Raw genomic sequence first — 21,219 nt, forward strand, 5'->3', positions numbered from 1 at the left:
CTGAATCTCAACCATCTTTTCGCAGACATCGATCGGGTTAAAACGCGCCGGGGCTCGCTAAATGCTCCGAGGTCAGCAGCATTGCATTCACCCCAGGTCAACACGACTCAAAATCGTAACACTTTCATCCTCCCAACAATGGCGGAACCAAATCCAAGTGCCCCCAGCTGTGCAGAAGATACTAGCAGGACGATGGAAGGCTACAAGCTTCATCTTTCTGTTCTAGGGCAAGTAAACGTACAAGTCTTTGTCTGAATGGCGCTGACTGATCAATACAGATTGACGTTTGGTCTTTTCCTTTCTGCGCTGGAAACGACTATTGTGTCGACGACTCTTGATACCATCACGAAGCATTTCGATGATGAGCGCGAGGTTTCGTGGATAGTGACGGCGTATATGGTGACGTTTAATGGCGAGTGCAAGTTCGGGAATTATATTATCGTAAGGTCTAACTGAATCACTATTACAGGATTCTTGCTTCTTCATGCTAGACTAAGCGATGTCTTTGGACGATTCCCTGTCTTCTATGGCTGCCTCTTCATCTTTGCTTTATTCTCCGGCGTTTGCGGCGCTGCACAATCCATGAGGCAATTGTAAGTGTTTTCCTCTCCAAGCCGACTCATACCTAATAAGTTATAGAATTGTCTTCCGAGCCTTTCAAGGCATTGGTGCCTCTGGTCTTTTCTCGCTAACCATGGTTATTGTGCCCGACATAACGCCCGATAAATGGCTAGGCTTATATTCCGGCGTAGTCAGTTCTGTCTTTGCGTTTTCGAGTGTCTTGGGCCCTGTCCTTGGTGGTGTTCTCGCTCAGCATTCGACGTGGAGATGGGTCTTTTTACTCAAGTATGTACAAGAGTCTGCCAAGTTACTACTGCTAACATCTCACCAGCCTTCCTGGAGCAGCTGTTTGCGCTTTGATGCTCATCCCGTCCATCAAAACTAAACATAAGGCTTCCGGCGGGTGGAAACAGATCGACTTTCCGGGTGCATTCCTGTTCTTGGCAGCTACGATTCTTCTCATATACGCTTTGCAGAGTGCTTCAGCTACATATGGCTGGTCCAGTTCTATTATTATCGGTTCTTTGGTAGGATCTGGGGTATCGCTGATCCTGTTCATTGTCCATGAACTGTCTTTACCGCGATATTCGTCACTGGCACCGTTTTTCCCGCTGCCCTTGCTTGTTCAACCTGATATTGCTCTACTCATGATGTTAGTACTTGACGGTTCTTGTTCATCCTTCTTAACACTAACAAAATACTTGCAGATGTTCCTTTTTCATGGGAAGTTCATTCTACTCTACTATCATCCAATTGCCTCAGCGTCTGCAGCACGTCAATGCCAAGTCTCCAACAACTGCCGGTATTCTTCTCCTGCCAGTACTCCTCCCCTCTGCAGGCTTCTCTGCTTTATCGGGCGCCATGTACCGCAAATATCCTGCTGCGACACCCTCACTTTTATTCTGCGGCGGTGTCCTCCAGGTTATCGGCGTAGGGCTACTGTCTATTCTACCGACTGGAGAGTCTATATCGAATAGCCAGTATGGCTTTGAAGTTATGACGGGTATTGGCTTTGGACTTATGCTTCCATCTTTCATGATTCTGGCCAGAGACTGGGTTCCAGAGCAGCAATACGGTAACTATAATTTATTCTCGTTCATGTCCATTGCTGACCTCTCATCTAAAGCAACCGCTATGGGGCTAGTCAACACATTCAGAACCCTGGGCGGCTGTGTCTCCATCGCCGTTTGCGGAGCAATCCTCAATCAAGGACTCGACAAAGGACCCACAATTACCAATACACAGTCCTCTTATGGCGATATCTATAACAAACAGTTCTTTGTTATGGCTATCTTGTCTATACCTTCTGCGTTGGCGGCTAGCATCATTGTATCGAGACAATACTGCAAGAAAGGTGTTTTCAGTTCAGATAGCGTTGGTAGTTAGAGCCTGGTTCGAGGTACAGGGCCCAAGATTCATCAATTTCGATTGGCCCGGGCAGTTTTATGATCCGCTTTAATATTCGCCGAGCCAGAATATGCACCATGCTCATATACAATGCGTCACCAACGTTCCTCCCGTTTCATCACATTCATCGTCCCCTTCCAACTCAACCGTACATTACGACAACATGCGTATCCTTTGTCTTCATGGTGCTGGTACCAACTCAGAGGTAAGCATCTAGAGAATGTCAATTGACCATCAGCACTCATGAATACAATTAGATCTTCAGAATCCAACTTGGTATTTGTTCATGTCTTGTGCCTGACGTTGACACAGGCTAACAGGACCAGGCCCCGTTATCCATCATCTCCTTCAAGATGACCCAACAATCTCATTCGAGTTTTATGACGCAGAAGTAGAATGCCCTCCAGCCCAAGGTAATTCAATCACAGCCATTGCCATCTACACATGCTAAATTCCCAAGGCATCGAGGCGTTATCTAAGGGTCCGTTCTTTGAATGGTACTCTTGGGATCATCTCCAAAGAGTTCCGCCCGCCGAAACGGCCACCAACAGTATCGACAATGTCTTGGATATCATCGCCGAAGAGGGTCCATTTGACGGAGTCATGGGCTTCTCACAGGGTGCCGCAATGATAGCATCCGTCTTGGCCCATTACTCGACCCAAAATCCACTTGAACCGCAAACAAACTTGTTCAAATTTGCAATCTTTATCTGCGGGTCCAAACCATTCACATACGATGGCATGAGTCGTATTGACGCCTGTGCTAAGCCTGTTGTTCAGATACCCACCGCGCATATAGTTGGGAAGAAGGACCAATGGTTTAAAGAGAGTCTGGGGCTCCATTCGTTGTGCGATGCTCATTCGGCCAGGATTTTTGATCATGGGCAGGGACATTCATTACCTGTTAATCCGCAGGTGACAAGAGTGGTCTCTCACATGTTTAAGAGCTTGAGTGCAAAGGCTGACTTTGCTTGTTAATGTATTTTACCTTCAACACCAAATTGCAATACGCAAGGAAAACCCGTAGTCTCAGACCATTTAGCTTGTGTACGTACCAGTTAGATCTGAAGTATACATGTAAGAGCTACTTGGACATCAGTATGGTCGTCAGTGCGGACAAAATCGCTCGTGCAGGCTACTAGTCTTGGGCCGTGCTGTTGAGGAACGCATCAATTGAAGGTCTTTGAATGGCCAAATCATCACGACGCGTACAGTACAAACAAAACAAGACGAGACAGTAAAGGGACACATCTGGCTTGGCGGATGACGCAAATGTTATTCCACCAGGCTTAGGCTACATAAATAAAGTAGTCTAGTCACTGGCATAAGCTCGAATAAGATGGCTGAATCATTTCGGTGCCCATGCTCTTGACGACCATCCCTTCTGACACCCTGACGTGTCGCGACTGTTCGGAACGCGTGGGTGGATTAGTGTGGATTAGTGTGAACGCCTTGTGGCTACTTGGTGGACACCTAATCTAACACAATGCTCCTGAATGGTGGCAGCGTAGCTAGCTCCACTGCTATTTACGTCTTCTATACAAAAGAGCCAATCATTGGCTGATGTTTCAGGAACGTGTCTCCACAGAACGGCACCCGTATTTATCTGTTCAATTGCTCAAGCGTAGTCTAGGGTAGCTTTACAAGCGAAACATAACAAGTACATTCTTCCCTTTAGTAGGTTGAACATCATATATGTGGTTAGCTTGTAGAGTAAATCTTAGTGTTGTTTCTAAGAATACGTTGAATACCACAACAAGTCAAATTTAGAGACACCTGTGTACCGTTGGGATCGAGCAATCTTCAGTTGTTTAAGCTGACAATGGAAGAGTTCACGAGCCATGTTTTTTTACCTACCTAACCAAGAAAAGACCCACATGGCTTATCTTGAACCAATCAGGATGCTGTCGCTGCCGACAAGCTCGGATTGCGAGAATGCGCCTAGAACCGAAAATTGTGGAGGACAAGGGTGTCGCGATGTAAACGGAGCATGAGAACCTGGTTCCTTCAAGTATGTTATTATCTTCTGCTGTGGGAGCTAAAAGTAAAATATTCATTATCGCAATCAGTTTAGAAGCTTGTGCATTGTCTTCCCAGCCCAGTCCCCAATCGCCCTCTTCTCCGTCCAAGCCCACTTTCCAATCGCAACGGAAGCCAGAGGAACCAACCCAACAGTCAATAACCCAACCATCCAAAGATCCCAGTTCTTAGCCTTGAACTTAGACATACGCATGTCAGCTGTCTGTAAATGCATCGGCCTCAATTCCTTGTCCCCATTAAACCGTCCCTCAGTGTCATACATAACCTCTTCAACCAGATCAGCACCCAGCTCCTTGCGACGCGACGCCGCTCGAGCAATTCGCTGCATGCGGATACAGTTCCGCTGATATGAGCCATCCTTGTCTTCAGATAGTAACTTGATCTTTGCAACGACGTCATCGGGGGTGAAGTGAAATTTGTCCAGGGCTTCTGATGTTCCGCTGGCGACGAGTCGGGGCGCGTTGGAGATCTGGTCAAAGAAAAAGCCCATTGCTATCATGGACTTTCCATGATAGAGGCCTTCGTTGGCACTAGAGCCTCCGCCATGCGTAAGGTAGATAGTTGTGTGATTGTGGTCTAGAATAGCGCGCTGGGGGGCAAAAGCTGTTACTAAGAAGGAGGGATGCTCGTTTTTGAAGAGTGAAGCCAATGTGAATGTTTTACCACCTTTGTCGGTACATTGATGATTGGGATCAATATCGCGACGTGCTGCCTCGGAGATTGACCAGATGACACCATTGATCAGACCCTGGTCCATGGCTGTGATGAGGCCTTGGACAAGCTTTGATGCATGATCGTTGGAGAGGATGATGTGGGTGCCGAGAGCAAGATACAAAGTTTTGTTGTGCGTCTCCAAGAAAGACTCGTACTGGTCCGAAAGGAGAGAGTATGCGTCGGCGAGAATAGGACCGACGGCTTGAACAAGTGGTGGAATATCCTTAGGCACCTCTAGACCAAAGAACGAGTTGATCAGGACAAGGTAATTTGGCTTGCTTGGAGTAGGAAGTTTGTAGTTTACTCCAGCTTCATGCCTCATCTTCTTGGTCCATTTGACCCAACGGATGATTGAAGGAAGGGCCTTGTAGATAACTAACTCATTCCGAAAGCGTAACCAAATGGAAGCATTCTCAGAGGTGAGAGTTCCCTCAATCTGAAAGCCTGGCTGTCCAGGGATGTACGAGCAGGGACACATCAGAGCCGGCATTTGAGGATAGACCATAGCCATAGGAATCTTGTCTTGGTACAGGATATCCTTCACAGCTTCGACGAAGAAGTCAGCTATCATCATGTCAGGTCTAGTAGCAGGATCATCAACGATGCGCTTTAGATGATGATAGGTCTGCGTCCAGTAGGAGTCGAAGAGATACTTAGAGTCCATGACACCAGCGAAGCCCTTTGAAGCATCCCATTCTCTCATACGGAGGTAATGAGCTTCTAGGTCGTCATGGGAAGGGCCTGGTCCCATGAGGTGTAGCTGGCTGATGTACTCGTAGCCCTTGGCCCATGACTCTTGTCCTTCAAGAGTGGCAAAATCAACAGTGTATCCTCGTTGAGCGAGCACCTTTCCCAGCTCCAGGACCGGGGCTAGATAGAATTAGTGGGCTGTAGAGGCTTGGACAATGGGGTCTCACCAGCATGAGTGTAGCCGCCCACAGTGACAACCATGAGAATCTTACGAGGTGGATTGGAAGGGGCCATGATTGCAATACGGATCACAGAATCTGTTGAGGGCGAGATTGATTAAACAGCAACTACAAGGGGAAAAGGTGCAAAGGATTGATATCGGCGAGATGGCGAGATTACATGTCGGGGAAAATAGGAAAAGAAAGTAATTCCCCGAGAGGGGATGGTCTGAGGAAAACCATCCGAGATCCCTGTCAGTCAATCCTTCTGCCTCAAACTTTCCTAATTGAGCCTTGAATCGAACGATGGATCATTGACCAATCAGAGTACAAGATCTATACATCGACATTTCAACAGAGAGACAACGGGCTTAGTGAGAGCTTCATATTAATTAGACTATTGCTTCCCAGATGTTTTACGATAATTGCAACTATCAGCTATCTTTCACCACATTATACCAATCCTTATTCAACATGAACGGAAACGCAAACGAAACCAGCTCTGGTAAGGCTGTTGACCTCAACATGCCCATCGCTATCACTGGTATCAGCACCAGATTCCCAGGTGGCTCTGACTCGCCTGAGGCTCTTTGGAAGATGATTTCAGAGGGAAAGAGTGCTTGGTCCAAGGTTCCCGAAGATAGATTTGCTTTGGATGCTTTCTATCATCCTGACCCAGACCGAAATGGAGCAGTAAGTTGATTCGTGTGTACATGTTTGTATACTAACCTTACTAGATGAATGTAATTGGTGGTCATTTCCTAGACGAGGATATTGCTTGTTTTGATGCTCCTTTCTTTGGAATCAGTCGTAACGAGGCTAAAGTAAGTAAACTCCGTCAGTTCATTGTATGCATGAGACTAACATCGCAGGCCATGGATCCCCAGCAAAGACTCCAGTTAGAGTCGGCCTATGAAGCTCTTGAGAATGGTAAGTTTCTTGATCTATTCCACCACAGAGCTAACACTGCAAAGCCGGCATCTCAATCGAGCAAGCATCCGGCACCAAAACATCCGTTCACATCGGCGTCTTCAACAAGGACTACGCAGACATAATGTGTCGTGACCCTGAGACTGGTCCACTGTACCAAGCAACCGGCAACGGCCAGTCTATCCTCTCCAACCGCATCTCCTACTTCTTCAACCTCAAGGGCCCCAGCATCACTGTCGACACAGCCTGCTCGTCCAGTCTTGTCGGCCTTCATCTCGCTGTTCAAGGTCTACGAACGGGTGAGGCTGAGCAGGCTATCGTTGGCGGTACGAACCTGATCTTTAGCCCTGATATCATGGTTGCTATGAGTTTGCTGGGCTTCCTTTCGCCTGATGGTCGGTCTTATGCTTTTGACCATCGAGCGAAGGGATATGCCAGAGGTGAAGGTATCGCTACGCTTGTCCTCAAGCCTTTGGACAAGGCTATCCGTGATGGCGACCCGATTCGTGCAGTTATTCGTGGCACAGGCGTCAACTCGGATGGCCGAACTGCTGGTATCACACTCCCCAACGGCGATGCCCAGGCTGACCTTATCCGGGAGGTGTATGCCAACGCAAACCTCGATCCTGCCGAAACGGGCTACTTTGAAGCGCATGGTACAGGAACTCAAGCAGGAGACCCCATGGAAGCAGGTGCAATCCACCGAGTCTTTACTGCTGATCGTGAGCGCTCTTCACCTTTGTATCTTGGCTCTATCAAGACCAACATTGGACATTTGGAGGGTGCCAGTGGCCTTGCTGGTGTTATCAAGGCTGTTCTGTGTTTGGAGAAAGGGCAGATTCCCCCGAACATGAACTTTGAGAAACCGAATGGTCGACTAGACCTAGAAGGATGGAACATCAAGGTTCCCACAGAACTTACCCAGTGGCCAGAAAATGTCCCCCGTCGAGCTTCAGTCAACAGCTTCGGCTACGGCGGTACAAACGCCCACGTCGTCCTCGATGGCTACGACGCACCCAAACTCATCCTCGACTCAGAGGTTCATCGTCGAATCTTCGTCCTATCAGGTAACGATCAAGAAGTGGCACCCGCTCTCTTCAATCGCATGGCTTCATACCTCCGCGAATCGTCTCGCCCTGGTCTTCTACAACAACTCGCCCACACCCTCTCCCAGCGCCGGTCTCAACTAGGTCACAGGCTGGCCGTCTCTGCCAGTTCCTTCCCCGAACTCATCGAGGTTCTTGAGGATAGCAAGACCACCCTCATCAAGTCCCAGCGCGTTACGCGACTCGGCCTCGTCTTCACTGGTCAAGGTGCTCAAACTGCGCAAATGGGCGTTGGGCTTATGCAGCAGTACAGCCTTTTCGCCGACAGTCTGTATCGCGCTGGTATGACTCTCAAGAACATTGGCTGTACCTGGGACCTTGTCGAGGAACTCCAAAAAGCAGACGATAGTCTTGTCAACGAGCCCTTGTACAGTCAACCGTTATCTACGGCTGTGCAAATCGCTCTTGTTGACCTGATCCGGTCATGGAACGTTCATCCCACTGCTGTTACTGGCCACTCGAGCGGCGAGATTGCTGCTGCGTATGCGGCTGGGGCTCTCACCCATGCGGCCGCCATGATTGCTGCTTATTACCGTGGTGTAGCCTCTTCTCATCTTGCTGCCGACTCTACTCTCGATGGAAGCATGGCGGCTGTTGGACTGTCCCCAGATGAGGCGCAAGGCTACCTTGGAAGGTTGACGAGGGGCAAACTGGTTATTGCCTGCTACAACAGTCCTTCCAACGTCACCGTCTCAGGTGACGTTCCCGCACTTGAGGAATTTGAGTCTTTGTTGCAAGACACGGGCGTCTTTTTCCGCCGTCTCAAGGTCCCTGTGGCCTATCACTCTCATCACATGCAGAAGATCGCTGATACCTACCGCAAGTCTCTCGAATCTCTTCCTCCTCCCAACCAGAGAGGGGAAGTGCAGTTATACTCTTCTGTAAACGGCGCGTTGACTCCTATCTCTGAACTTGACTCTGAGTACTGGGTCAAGAATATGACTTCTCCAGTCCAGTTCAACTCTTCCCTCAAGAACATGTGTCTTGGTCTCAAGCCCGACGGAAAACGTTTGACTCGTGGCAACAAGATGAACGTGCAGATGCTCGTCGAGGTTGGTCCTCACTCTGCTCTTGCTGGACCCATCAAGAGTATCCTCAAGGATCACGCGTTCAATGGCAAAGCCAAGTTACCTTACACATCGTGCCTTGTCCGCAAGGAGGAAGACGTAGCGGCCATTCAAAAGGCAGCTGGCGATCTCTACATGAACGGATACCCTGTCAACCTCGCACGAATCAATGAGCCGGTCGATGGACCTTGTCCTCGTGTTCTTCCCAATCTCCCTCCTTATCCCTGGAACCACACGCAACGCTACTGGCACGAATCGAGAATCAGCAAGGAATATCGTCTGAGGAAGCAGCCTCGCAAGGACCTTATCGGAGCCCCAGTTTCAGACTGGAATCCAAGTGAGCCTCGCTGGAGAGGCTTCATCCGTCTTTCTGAGCTTCCCTGGATTAAGGATCATAAGGTTGAAGGCAAGATTCTCTACCCGGCTGCTGGTATGATTGCTATGGCGATCGAGGCGATGAGACAGATGGTCGATGCTGATCAAGTCACCGAGTTTGAACTTCGCGATGTTCAGATCGGCAAGGCTATCATGATCAACGAGGGGGATGATGACCTGGAAACCATGTTCACTGCTCGACCTTGGGGCACATCTGCTGTTGAGTCTTCCAACCACTGGTGGGAGTTTAGACTCTTTACTGTTACTGAGACGGAAGACTGGAGTGAACATTGCCGTGGCTGTATCGCTGCTGTGAAGGGGTACTCTTCAGCTGAACTGGGCGGTGCGAAGGAGACCAAGCTTCGCGCTGAGATGTCTCACAAGACAGTCACTCATCATGAGGAAGTTTGCGAGGACGGAGTTAGTACACGACACATGTACGATGACCTTGAACATGTCGGACTCTACTACGGTCCATCATTCCAGAACATTTCCAATCTCCGCAGTGCGAAGAACCAACCACTCGTCTACGCCAACGTGTCTGTCCCAGATACAGCTCAACTTATGCCCCACAACTTCCAGTTCCCCCATCTTCTACACCCCGTCACCCTCGACTCTGTCTTGCAAACCATCTTCCCAGCTTTGGCATCTGGCGACAAGGATCTATCAAGTCCTCTTGTTCCTACCTTTATCAAGCGTATGATGGTAGCCAACCGAGCTTGCAGCGCGCCCGGACAAACTCTTAAGGTTGCCTCGTCGGCACTCTGGAAGGGCTTTCGTCACGCTGATGCTGATATCACTGCCTTGGATGACAGCGATGGCCTGGCCATGATTGAGATTCAGGGCTTGAGGTGTTCATCTATCGCACATATGGTTTCTGCCGAGACCAGCGCAGACGATCGCAAGCTTTGCTTCGATATGGTCTGGGATGATGACCTGAGTCTCCTCGAGGCTAAGAACATCAACAAGGTTCTTCCTCCAACGACTTCCACTCCTGAAATCTCGTCCGAGATTCGTGACATGGAGACGGCAGCTTTTCTCTATATGAAGCGCGCTGTTGAAACCCTCACGCCCGAGGACCGCGCCAAGATGTCTTCTCACCATCGTTTGTTCCACGATCAGATGGTCGATGCTTGCCAACGTGCAGCCAACAACGAATTTGCGCACCAATCTCCCCTGTGGACCTCTTGCTCCGAGGTCGATCAACAGTCTTTGGCCAAGAGGGTCTCTTCCTTCAGCGCTGAAGGTGAAATGATCTGTCGAATGGGAGAAAACCTCGTCCCCATCCTCCGCCAAGAATCGGACCCTCTGACTCTCATGTTGGAGAACGATCTTCTGTACGATCTCTACCGTACAGCTCTTGGAACCGATCGTTGTTACGAGCAAATGTCCAAGATCATCCAGAAACTGTCCCACAAGCAACCCGACCTCAAGATTCTTGAGATTGGAGCCGGTACAGGCGGTGCTACGAAGCCCATACTCGAGACACTCGGTGGTCATGATGGATCCTACCCTCGCTTCGCCCAGTATGACTTTACTGATATCTCGAGCGGCTTCTTCGAGAAGGCCCAGGAGAACTTCAAAGCTTGGGCTCCATTCGTCAACTTCAAGCGTCTCGACGTTGAGGGAGACCTACAGGACCAAGGTTTCACCCTCGGCTCCTACGACGTTATCATCGCAGCCAACGTCCTCCATGCAACTGGAACCATGAAGAAGACAATGGAAAACGTCCGCAAGCTTCTCAAGCCTGGCGGTAAGCTCATTCTCATGGAAGTCACTCATCTTCTCCTCCGCGGATCCGTCATCTTTGGGAACCTGCCTGGTTGGTGGCTTGGTGCTGCTGAGGGTCGTACCCATGGACCTACTCTGACTGAAGAGTCATGGTCTGAGCTCTTGCACAGGACCGGTTTTTCTGGATTGGATATCTGTCTGCGGGACTTTCCTGATGCTGAGGAGTGTATGTACAGCGTTATGATTACTACTGCTGCACGGGAGGAGCAGAGCACGTATCCACAAGCTGTTATCTTGGATTCATTCGGGTGCGATGTTGTTGCTATGAAGCAATTGAAAAAAGGTCTTGCCAACCTGACTGGCTTCCAGCCCGATGTTGTCTCTTTGGGTGACTACGACTCAACTCCCCACAAGGTATGCATCTGTCTTGACGAAGCCTCGCAGCCTGTACTTCACCAGATGAATGAAGACAAGTTCCTCAAGCTTCGAAGCATTGTTTCCTCAAGCAAGGGCCTTCTTTGGGTCTCGCGTCGATCCTCTCCTGAAGTCAGCCTTATGACTGGACTCTCCCGCTCTATCCGTTCTGAAGACCAGACAAAACGCCTCGTCACTCTCGATCTGGATGAGTCTAGCGGATCAGCTTCACCTTCAGATGCTGCAAGCTCTATTCTCAACGTCTTCCAGGGCCTGTTCCGCCAAGACGACGATATTTCCAAGAATGATTGGGAGTTTCGAGAACGAGACGGTCGACTTATGATCCCCCGAGTCATCGAGGATATTTCTGCCAACCAGTACATCGCCCATGAGACGCAAGAACCCGTTCCTGAGCTCCAACCATTCCACCAACCGGGTCGTCCTTTGAAGCTTGAGATTGGTATTCCTGGTCTTCTCGACACTCTTCGTTTCAAGGACGACCCGACCTTTGCATCACCCATTGGCCCTGACGAGGTTGATATTCGCGTCGCTGCTTCGGGTGTCAACTTCCGTGATATCATGGTTGCTATGGGCCAGCTTGTCGATAACTTCCTCGGCTGTGAATGCAGTGGAATCGTTACCCAAGTCGGTGATAACGTCACACATCTTCAGCCAGGTGATCGTGTATGTACTTGGACTCTCGGTTGTTACAGTACCTATGTTCGCAATCCGGCGACCTTGGTCCAGAAGATTCCTGATGAGATGACGTTTGAAGTTGCTGCTTCCCTTCCCATTGTTTACTGCACCGCTTATTTCGCCATCATCGACACGGCAAGGCTCCAGAAGGGTGAGAGTATTCTCATCCATGCTGCCGCTGGTGGTGTTGGCCAAGCTGCCATCATGTTGGCCAAGATGGTCGGTGCTGAGATTTACGCCACTGTTGGAACGGCGGACAAGCGTCGCTTCCTTATCGAGACTTATGGAATTCCTGATGACCACATCTTCTCCAGTCGGGATAGCTCCTTCGCTGATGGTATCCGCCGTATGACTAACGGCAAAGGTGTTGAAGTTGTCCTAAACTCCCTGGCTGGTGAGCTACTTCGCGAGACATGGCACTGTATCTCCATGTTTGGTCGATTCATTGAGATTGGAAAACGTGATATCGAGATCAACACCAAACTCGACATGACTCCTTTTATCCGCAACGTCACCTTCGCATCTGTCGATTTGACCGTCATCTTCCGCCATAGCAAGCCTCTTGGAGCCGCAGCCCTGAACTCTGTCATGGAACTTCTGCGACAGAACAAGGTTCATGAGATTAGTCCCATTACGACATACCCTGTGTCTCAGATCGAAGATGCCTTCCGAGTCATGCAGGCTGGTAAACACCTGGGTAAGCTCATCATCACAGCCAATGCCGATGATCTAGTCAAGGTTCTTCCCAAGAGTGAAGAGACACTTCAGCTTCCGGCTGATGCATCTTATCTGCTTGTTGGTGGTCTGGGAGGTCTGGGAAGGGCTACCTCTGCTTGGTTGGCTGAACATGGTGCTAAGAACCTGATCTTTGTTTCACGTTCTGGTACTTCGAAGCCTGAAGCTGCCGCTCTTGTTGAACGTCTGGAGAAGAAGGGAGTGAACGTTGCTGTTCTCCAATGCGATGTTTCGGATTACAACAAGCTTTCCACTGGTGTGAACGAGCTTCTCAAGACCATGCCTCCCCTCCGTGGTCTTATCCATGGCGGAATGGTTCTCCACGTAAGTTTGTTTTGAAGACCAAATGTATGCAGTGACTAACATATCCAGGATTCCATCTTTGAAGCTATGTCCTACGCACAGTATCAGGACGCCATCCGTCCCAAGGTTGCCGGAACCATCAACCTCCATAACCTTACCAAGGACATGCCTCTTGACTTCTTCATCATGCTTTCTTCAGCTGCCGGTGTTGTTGGAAACTCGAGCCAAGCCAACTACGCAGCTGGTGGTGCATTCCAAGACGCGTTTGCTCACTACCGCACTCAGCTGGGTCTTCCCGCCGTAGCCCTCGACCTTGGTGGTATCGATGACGTTGGATTTGTTGCTGAGAACGCAGACTATGTTGTAAACCTGGAGCGATGGGGTTACTTGACTATCTCCCAGGCGGAGTTCTTCTCCATGATCAAGCAAGCTATCCTTCAACCCAAACGATCAGAGACAAACTGTCAAGTCGTCACTGGTCTTGGAACGCAGGGTATGGCAGAGGGTAGCGATGCAAGTCCTGATGAGCTTCCCTTCTGGTTCCGTGACGCCAAGTTCTCACATCTCCTTCAAATGGGTAGAAAACAGGTCCATGAAACTGATTCAGAAAATGGTCTGCGACTTGCTGAGTCTGTCCCTGCTGCCAAGTCGCTTGGTGAGGCGACTAACCTCATCTGCGATGCTATCATCGACAAGATGTCCAAGATGTTGGGTATGCCTGCAGAGAGCATTGATGCATCGCAGTCAATGGCTGCTTATGGGTTGGATTCTCTTGTGGCGGTTGAGTTGAGGAATTGGTTGTTTAGGGAGGCTAAGGCGGACGTCGCGGTTTTTGAGGTGCTCGGAAAGGGGTCGTTGGTTGCGTTGGCTGGCGATATTGCTTTGAAGAGTAAGATTCTTCCTGCTGCGCTACGAAAGGAGGCTCATGACGGCGATGCTTGATGACTGTCCATCACTGGTATCTGATTTGCAGTTTCTTGGGTTTCTGGATAATATCTTATTCTTGCTTTTTTTACTTCGCGGTTTTGCTCTTGCCTTGCTTTATTCTACGGTGGAGTTCTTGGAAAGTTAGGAGATATGTTTTGTTCATTTTTGTAAGAAATACATCGCATCCCTTTGGCCCTAGGGACTATGCTGTTCGGCGAATGTGTTTTCGTTGGAGTTCTCGTAGTGATTGCAGTGTACTTTCCCCTTTGGAGCACTGGTTTGCCGGGAAGGTTTCAATCAATTGTCCATAGGATGGGGACGCTTGGAAGCCGACCCCACTGCAAAATGAACGAGTCCAGGCGAAGATCATTTTCACGTATTGGTGCTTCCGAACTTGGAATGGTGGGAAAGGTAAGTGACAGGGCAAGTGCAGATGGAGGTCATATTTTGTTCCCTAATATGTAGGATACTAAGATTATTAAATCGCAGTGTTTATCTCAGTCTGCGTGTGCTCTCTGGCTCTGTGCTGGTAGCTATTAATGGGGAGATTGGTCTAGAACATGACAGCCTGTTCTTTTGCCTGCCGGGCCGAGAAACATCTCCTGACTAAGAGTGGCAAGCGCAACGTGGGGGACTAATGCCAATATATTGCTACGGCTTAATTTGTTTAACTCGATCTAGTACCAGCACGGATATGACTAGCCTTTCGGTTCCGACAGTGCGGCTGCAGATTTGAAAAACTTGCAGCAAGGTAGATTCATACGTAACGGCGTGTCAGATATGGTACAGGGCTAGTGTTTTCTGACTCGAACAGTCGTATCCCAGCCAATGTGCAGGAGTCATACTAAGGATAGGCTTTTATCCACAGCTATAAAGCAAGACCTAATGAAATGAAACTAATTCTCCCAGTCAGCCTTTGCTCGAACAACCATGTTGTTCTAGATAAAATACGTAAGACATATTTGTACTGTTGAAGAATTAATACTCTATCTGGACCACCTCAGGACCTGCTGCAGGAGACGGGAGATCGACGTTTCTGAAGATCAATGTAGTCTAGAGTAGATCTGCAATCGGATACAGCGGAACTAGCCGTGAACTATTGAACCTTATCGTTTGCACCGGATTATCGGATAAGTATCTAGCCAGATCCGTTTTAGCTTGATCTCCTATCCCCCTGACTGTCCAGGCCCCTAGCGTGGTCTACGCTTGAGAATTAGAGAGTTAGATCACTCTTGGCTGGCCTAGATCGATTCATCTAAGCCACAACAGGCAAAGGCGCGCCAGGGACTAATGTCGGCTCCTACCCGCCTCTCGCGTTTTTACCAGTAGCGGTAAGAACATAAGTGCTATTGTTACGGGTTCATACAGAACTGCAGAAATTGAAGCAGCTAGTGGTTTGACGCGAGTAATTGCGCGCCTGAGGTGGTATATGTACATGAGCAGTGAAGCTAAACGCCCAGTTTGGCAAATCCTCATACCCGTCATTCTGACAACATGGATCACGCTTCTTTCTATTCGGAGGGCAACATTGCCGCAGTGATGATGGTGCCCCATTGCATCCTCAGTTTTGTTGCTACTCTTTTTGTCGGCATGCGTCTGTATACGTCTTCTTACATAACGAGGAGTAAGTGGACTGTTGACGAATACACTTCAATCGCCGCTCTGGTCAGTTAAATCGACCCAATTGACTTATGGTGCTAACGACTCCAAGACGGCAAATCATTTCGTTCTTATCGCTGAAGGTGTTGGTAAGCTTTTCACTGTCTATTGCGCTGAGGTATACTGACTTGAAAAGCTATACACTTCGGTTATGGAGACAACATCATCAAGGTGGGAAGAGATTATCCCAATGGAGTCTCAAATATGCTCAAGGTATGTTCTGCTTCCATTTCCACTACTGCAAGGTATCACTAACCCTTTCCTTTAGTGCGTCATTGGTCTCGAGACGACGTATTGCTTAGCAGCTCCCTTATCTAAGATGGCTGTTCTTGCAATGTATTACCGCATCTTCTCTCAATCGCGCTTCCTCCGTTATGGAACATGGATTCTAGTTACTCTGATAGCTAGCTGGGGATTTGCCTGTGAGATCGTTTGCAGTACGTCGCATTGCAATGCCTGAAGCTCAGTCTGCTAACAGATGGCCACAGTCTTTAGCTGCCGCCCAATAGCGGGATATTGGGACAAAACTATCCCTGCTAAGTGCATCGACTCGAATCGGTTCTATGTCGGTATCACGATTCCCAACATCATCTTCGATATTCTCACTGTAGCCCTTCCCGTCCGTGAGGTCTGGAATCTGCAGATGAACCGAGACAAGAAGTGGGCCGTTACTACCATCTTTCTTCTCGGTGGCAGGTACGTACACGTTGGGTCTGGCCATGCGACTGTATGCTAACAGGCTTATTACTCAGTGTTGTGCTCGCCTCGATTTCTCGCCTCGTCCTATTCTTGATCTTCCAGACGTCCGCAAATATCACTCAAACTCTCATCTGGGGCGACCTTGCGTCAACCACCGAAATTTGCCTCGCGATAATTGGAGCGTGCCTTCCACCATGTGCACCAATTCTGAAGCGAATGCTGGCACCCATTATAGGTTCCTCGAAACCAGACGCATCTTCTGGAAACAACACGAGAAGCAAGTTCTCTGCGATGCACGCAATTGGCCAGATTCCCACCAGGGGGAAGAATACCACAATCATAGAAACAGTCAACGAGCTGAATGGGTCATTCGAACGCTTGGATGATAGTCGAAGTTTGCAAGGATCAACGGACGGCTTGTATGTTGATGGACACGATGGCGTCGGAAGAAAGGATACCAAGCAAGGGAAATGGTCCCAAATACACGTCAGACGGGAAGTAGCCGTGGAGAGCAAGTCTGAGGACATTCCAATGGATACGTTTACTTTGAATAAGTAAGGAAACATTGGGGGTTAAGGCTTTCTGCAATGGAGTCGCACTTATGTTAAAATCTGGTGACAGACAGCTTTTCGTTGTAGAGCTGCTTATTGTTTTAATACCGCCATGCATTCTTGTTATACTTTCAATAAAGAGACTTTCAATTACCAATAAGAAGACCTATATTATACTCATAGTCTAGGGAGAACTGTGCTACTCTTTCCTAGCTGTGGTCGCTACAATCAAACTCAATTGTGTCTAAGCGCACACAGCGCAGGCAAAGTCCAAGCTTTGCATCAAAAGTGCTCAGTTCAGAAATCCGGCGTTGTCTGTATAGTGGGACCGCATGAAACCGGGACATAGAACACTTATTGCTTTGCCCCTAGGGGACTGGATCTGGCATCCCATCTACCTTCATTAATGCGCTTAAGATAGAGCTATAGGAAAGGTTTCTTAGCCAAAGGTACTCTCTTTCTAGTAACTATATATATAAAAATGTACAACTACTTAACTATCTACATCTGTAGTTACATAAATTAGCCCCTCTACCTACAATTAGAATATTTACTAGCTATAGCCTTGCTAATCCTCTCTGCTCTTCTAGTATAGCTATTTAGTTATTAGTTGGTTAAATATTAAAGTTAGTCCTTAAGTACTTACAGAATACCTTCTAGGGTAGAACGGACTAAACCTTATTATTTCTAACAATATAATAAGGATTAAAGCAGTTAAGGACTAATGCTTTTATAATGTCCCTAAAACCTTGTGCGTTTCCTAGGAGGTATACTACAGTAGCTAGAGTTATAAGAATATTAGGTTTACCTCTAGGTGCTTGCAGCTAGGTATTACTTGCAAACTTTATGGCATTTGCTAGGTAGTACTTATTGGCAGCAACAGTAAGTTTAAAGACCTCAATAGTAGAAAGGGTCTAGGGTATCTTATTATTTTAGTAGTAGATAATATAATAAATAACCCTTAAGGTATTAGCATTATCCTTAGATAGGGATAAATAGTATAGCTTATTGCAACTGCGCATACTGTTACCTTCTTTCCAGTTTTACCCTAGCATTGCAGAGAAGGGTTTTAAGGTAGCTATTAACAATGCTAAGGAGACTTGAAATTTCGTCTTGTCTAGACCGACCACAAGAATAAGGTCGCCATCTAGAGCGATATCCACATCTCCATTCTGTTTTTCGTCTGTTGTGTTCCCCATGCCGACTTCCACAACTTTTCTGTTACGACAGACAAGGCTGTTTTCAATTGACCTTATTTGGTGGATTCGGCATCACTGATAGCAACAGAGACTGGTTTGGAGGAAGCAAGTACAGTATTTATCGAAGTCATGATGTTTACATGTCAAGTTGTTGAGAAACCTCAACTATTATCATTCCTAAACTTTGCAAGTAGAACCATAGTTCCCATTCGCCCAAATACAAACCCCGCATTACACATGACATCATTAGATGACTTTGGGCTGAAAGTGGCTGGATCTTTGTTCATCGCCAAGAAGATACGCAGTAGCATTCTGGCATTGAGGCGAATTAGATCTTCGGAAGCTGTCTCAACGGTTTGGAGCCAAGACTTTCTGGCATCCTTTGAGGCCTCAAAGACATTGTACTTTTTTATTGGAATGGCCGATCCAAGGACCTCGACAGTGGTCTCAAGACTACGGTCGTCACGGTAACGATGGATGAAGTAAACAATTTCCATTCCGACAGCATCATCTCCTGGGAGAGTTAACTCAAAAGGCCTAACACTGGTCACTGTTGAAGAACTTCCAGGCGGCAAGGTTTACCTTAGATGAGAGAAGGACCTTTTGGGTTTCCGGTCCAACGACGAGGACGAGATCACCATCTGGTGTGATTTTACTGGTGTCTGGCTTCTCACATTTGGTGTTCTCATTTTGAAGGTTTTTTGTTGACCATGAGATCAATAGACATGGACAGGAAGTGAGCGAGTATACACTCTGTTGTGAAGAATATTTTCCTCCAACGCCATGGCATGCACACAGACTGAGACATTACACTGTGAGTAGCTGAAAACATCCTGATGTTTGCCATGACGCCCACCGACTCAAAAACGACAAAAAAAGCAATTCCAAGATTAATTTCTTTCTAACGCGTAAGCGCGTCAATACATCAAGTGTATAATCGGCAAGCACGGGTTGCGCATTTTTACTTAGGTTAGCTTATACAAATAGAGTTAAAAGATTACCTTTCTATATTAAGTACTATAATATCTATATGAATATCAAACAGAGCTATTTGTGGCAACGGCTCTCTTATCCTTGGGCCTTATTTAATTACGGCTTTCTCAGATTTAACCTCACGTCCAATTTAAACCCAGGCGTGTTCCCATCCCACTTTCCTGTGTCTCCCACATTGACAGGTTCGACCTATTCACTAAAGTCAGCCCCAATCTGTTCAGCTCGCTAGAACAACTTACCTCAAAAGCAGTGATGAAGATGGCAATCATCTTCTTCATCAAGACCCTCGCCAAATGTTGTCCCATGCAGACTCTTCGCCCCCAACTGAATCCCATCGCTGAGCGTTCCATATCGCGACGCTTCTGCTCGTCAACGTCGATCCATCGCTCGGGGTTGTATTCGCTAGCATCGGAGCCAAACATCCATGTGCAGTTTTTGATGTCATGAGATGATACCATGACATCGGTGCCTTCGGGGATAAGAGTGTTGCATATGGTGGCGCCTCCAGGGGTATTGACGGTTCTGGAGTTCATATTGGGGTTGATGGACCATCGACTGGAGGTTGTTAGCTTGAGGTCATCCATCGCTGCCATGACAGTGTCCACTCACAGTGTTTCCTTCACCACCGCATCCAGATACGGCAGATGCTCCACGTCTTTGAATGTGATTGCACCATTCTCACCTACCGGCAGCTCTGCATCCAAAATCTCCTTCTCCAACTTCCGGAAAAACTTGGAGTTTTTGCTTCCGAGCACCATGCTGAGCGCCATCGAAGCGATAACAGCTGTAGACTCCGATCCTGCATGAATAGTCGTAATAGTCAGAGCGACCACATCTTTCGGCCCAATCACATTGGGAGCCGCCTGACTTGCAGCCAGATATCTCGCCAGAAGATCTCTCCCTGTCGCATTCTTTTCCTCCGCAGTTCGATCGCGGATCCTCTCCATGGCCAATTGTGCGATCGGAGTCGAAGTCCCTTGCGCCTTCTGCATGAACCAATTCTTCATCAGGAGTGATTCCAATTGCGGCGCCAGCGCCCACGTTCTCCAATATCCGAAACGTCCAGATGCACTGGGAAAGACACTGTCAATATCCACGCCAGCTTCCAGGTAACCGCGGGATTCGCTAAATGCCAGAGAGGTCAAGGTATCAAACATCCAGAAGCTCAACCACTTGTTCAGCGGGATATCCATGCCTGCAGGCTTCATGCGAAGCTGGGTCAAGAATGCACTGATGGTTGCGTCCATCTGGTCTTCTTGCTTGAGCCACTGGCTCTGTGAGAAGCCTCCACCGACGTGCCGCTTGACATCTGTGACGCGTTTCTCATCACGAATGGTGATAATGCTCTGCACTGCGTCACCCTTGGCCAGCACCTCCATGGGACGGTAGGAGTCCGACTGCAGCATACGATCAGCATTACACTCAAGTCAGGTGTCATTGCAGGGATGAACTCACTTTCGGATAGGTCAGCGAAGTGCCATAGATATTTGGAATCGCAGACGGATCGGCGAATGAAACTCGGTTAGGACCTACTCGCACAACAGGACCGTATTTGGCGTGCCATTCGGTGACCATGTCATGATAGTATCTACCTCGCCACACCGCTATCGCTGCCCATAAATCGGTGCAAGATGCGAGGAAAGGTCCAGGAATATGCCGCAGTTTCCAGTACTGCCTGAACAGGGTTATAAAAAGCGACAGAAAGAACAAGGTGCTCAGAGCAATTGTAAGGTTCGCCGTGGATATGCTTGAAAGATATGACATATTAAATGTATTGAAATCTTTCTCTGGCTAGACACTTGGAAAAAAATACTTAGGGTAAGATTGTCCGTGGATAAGGAGTTGTAGAGCTGGGCAATGGGGTTTTATATATCTCGTCAGAGAGTGCATCGTTCATAGAATTTTATGCCGAGGCAAATAAATACCGTACTGCTATAGCGCCTACTAGGCCAATGATATATGGGGGATTGAAAAGTGTAATTCAAGATGGAAACCTTATTATCAGGGGATATATGGTGAAGGTCGGCGAATGTGTTGCCGAAATCCGATTGCCGCACTTAAACATAATATGGGATATTTTATTCGTAGCCCCTTTGGAAGCTAGTGCTCCCCGCACTCTCGAAAACGGAGATCCCTATCGCGTGGGGCCGAGGCAGCCGTGTTCAACCCCACAGAGTCATAAGACCGGGTCAAAAGGCTTAGTG

The 21,219-nt window shown here is 48.2% G+C and overlaps 6 protein-coding genes across 6 annotated transcripts; 4 read left to right on the plus strand and 2 right to left on the minus strand.

The window, feature by feature from the left end:
* Positions 1-255: 255 nt before the first annotated feature.
* Positions 256-1,947, plus strand: B0J16DRAFT_404898 (major facilitator superfamily domain-containing protein; the record flags this gene model as incomplete). The annotated part of the gene is made up of 6 exons (XM_046132842.1): positions 256-412; positions 470-593; positions 640-846; positions 893-1,213; positions 1,269-1,636; positions 1,688-1,947. The coding sequence occupies 6 exons, from the start codon at positions 256-258 to the stop codon at positions 1,945-1,947; spliced, it is 1,437 nt and encodes a 478-aa protein (XP_045979321.1).
* A 162-nt stretch (positions 1,948-2,109) lies between these two features.
* Positions 2,110-3,161, plus strand: B0J16DRAFT_186420 (serine hydrolase FSH). Its single transcript, XM_046122717.1, has 3 exons — positions 2,110-2,173; positions 2,226-2,244; positions 2,295-3,161. The coding sequence occupies exon 3, from the start codon at positions 2,413-2,415 to the stop codon at positions 2,944-2,946; it is 534 nt and encodes a 177-aa protein (XP_045979322.1). The 5' UTR covers positions 2,110-2,173; positions 2,226-2,244; positions 2,295-2,412; the 3' UTR covers positions 2,947-3,161.
* Positions 3,162-3,941: 780 nt separating this feature from the next.
* On the minus strand, positions 3,942-5,808 carry B0J16DRAFT_418372 (uncharacterized protein). The gene is made up of 2 exons (XM_046133761.1): positions 5,640-5,808; positions 3,942-5,592 (listed from the first exon to the last, which is right to left on the minus strand). The coding sequence occupies exons 1-2, from the start codon at positions 5,704-5,706 to the stop codon at positions 4,034-4,036; spliced, it is 1,626 nt and encodes a 541-aa protein (XP_045979323.1). The 5' UTR covers positions 5,707-5,808; the 3' UTR covers positions 3,942-4,033.
* A 296-nt stretch (positions 5,809-6,104) lies between these two features.
* Positions 6,105-13,929, plus strand: B0J16DRAFT_404901 (uncharacterized protein; the record flags this gene model as incomplete). The annotated part of the gene is made up of 5 exons (XM_046132843.1): positions 6,105-6,323; positions 6,368-6,454; positions 6,503-6,560; positions 6,605-13,008; positions 13,057-13,929. The coding sequence occupies 5 exons, from the start codon at positions 6,105-6,107 to the stop codon at positions 13,927-13,929; spliced, it is 7,641 nt and encodes a 2,546-aa protein (XP_045979324.1).
* Positions 13,930-15,408: 1,479 nt separating this feature from the next.
* B0J16DRAFT_388812 (uncharacterized protein) lies at positions 15,409-16,830 on the plus strand (the record flags this gene model as incomplete). The annotated part of the gene is made up of 6 exons (XM_046131773.1): positions 15,409-15,579; positions 15,626-15,662; positions 15,710-15,786; positions 15,842-16,010; positions 16,062-16,269; positions 16,326-16,830. The coding sequence occupies 6 exons, from the start codon at positions 15,409-15,411 to the stop codon at positions 16,828-16,830; spliced, it is 1,167 nt and encodes a 388-aa protein (XP_045979325.1).
* Positions 16,831-19,248: 2,418 nt separating this feature from the next.
* B0J16DRAFT_404906 (cytochrome P450) lies at positions 19,249-20,710 on the minus strand (the record flags this gene model as incomplete). The annotated part of the gene is made up of 3 exons (XM_046132844.1): positions 19,249-19,570; positions 19,625-20,412; positions 20,471-20,710. Coding segments are annotated over 3 exons (1,350 nt in total), but the record flags the coding sequence as incomplete, so codon positions are not given.
* Positions 20,711-21,219: the final 509 nt, after the last annotated feature.

The sequence above is a fragment of the Fusarium flagelliforme genome (genome assembly GCF_020744385.1).
Source record: "Fusarium flagelliforme strain FIESC 12 MPI-CAGE-AA-0113 chromosome Unknown B0J16scaffold_7, whole genome shotgun sequence".
Lineage (NCBI taxonomy): Eukaryota > Fungi > Ascomycota > Sordariomycetes > Hypocreales > Nectriaceae > Fusarium > Fusarium flagelliforme.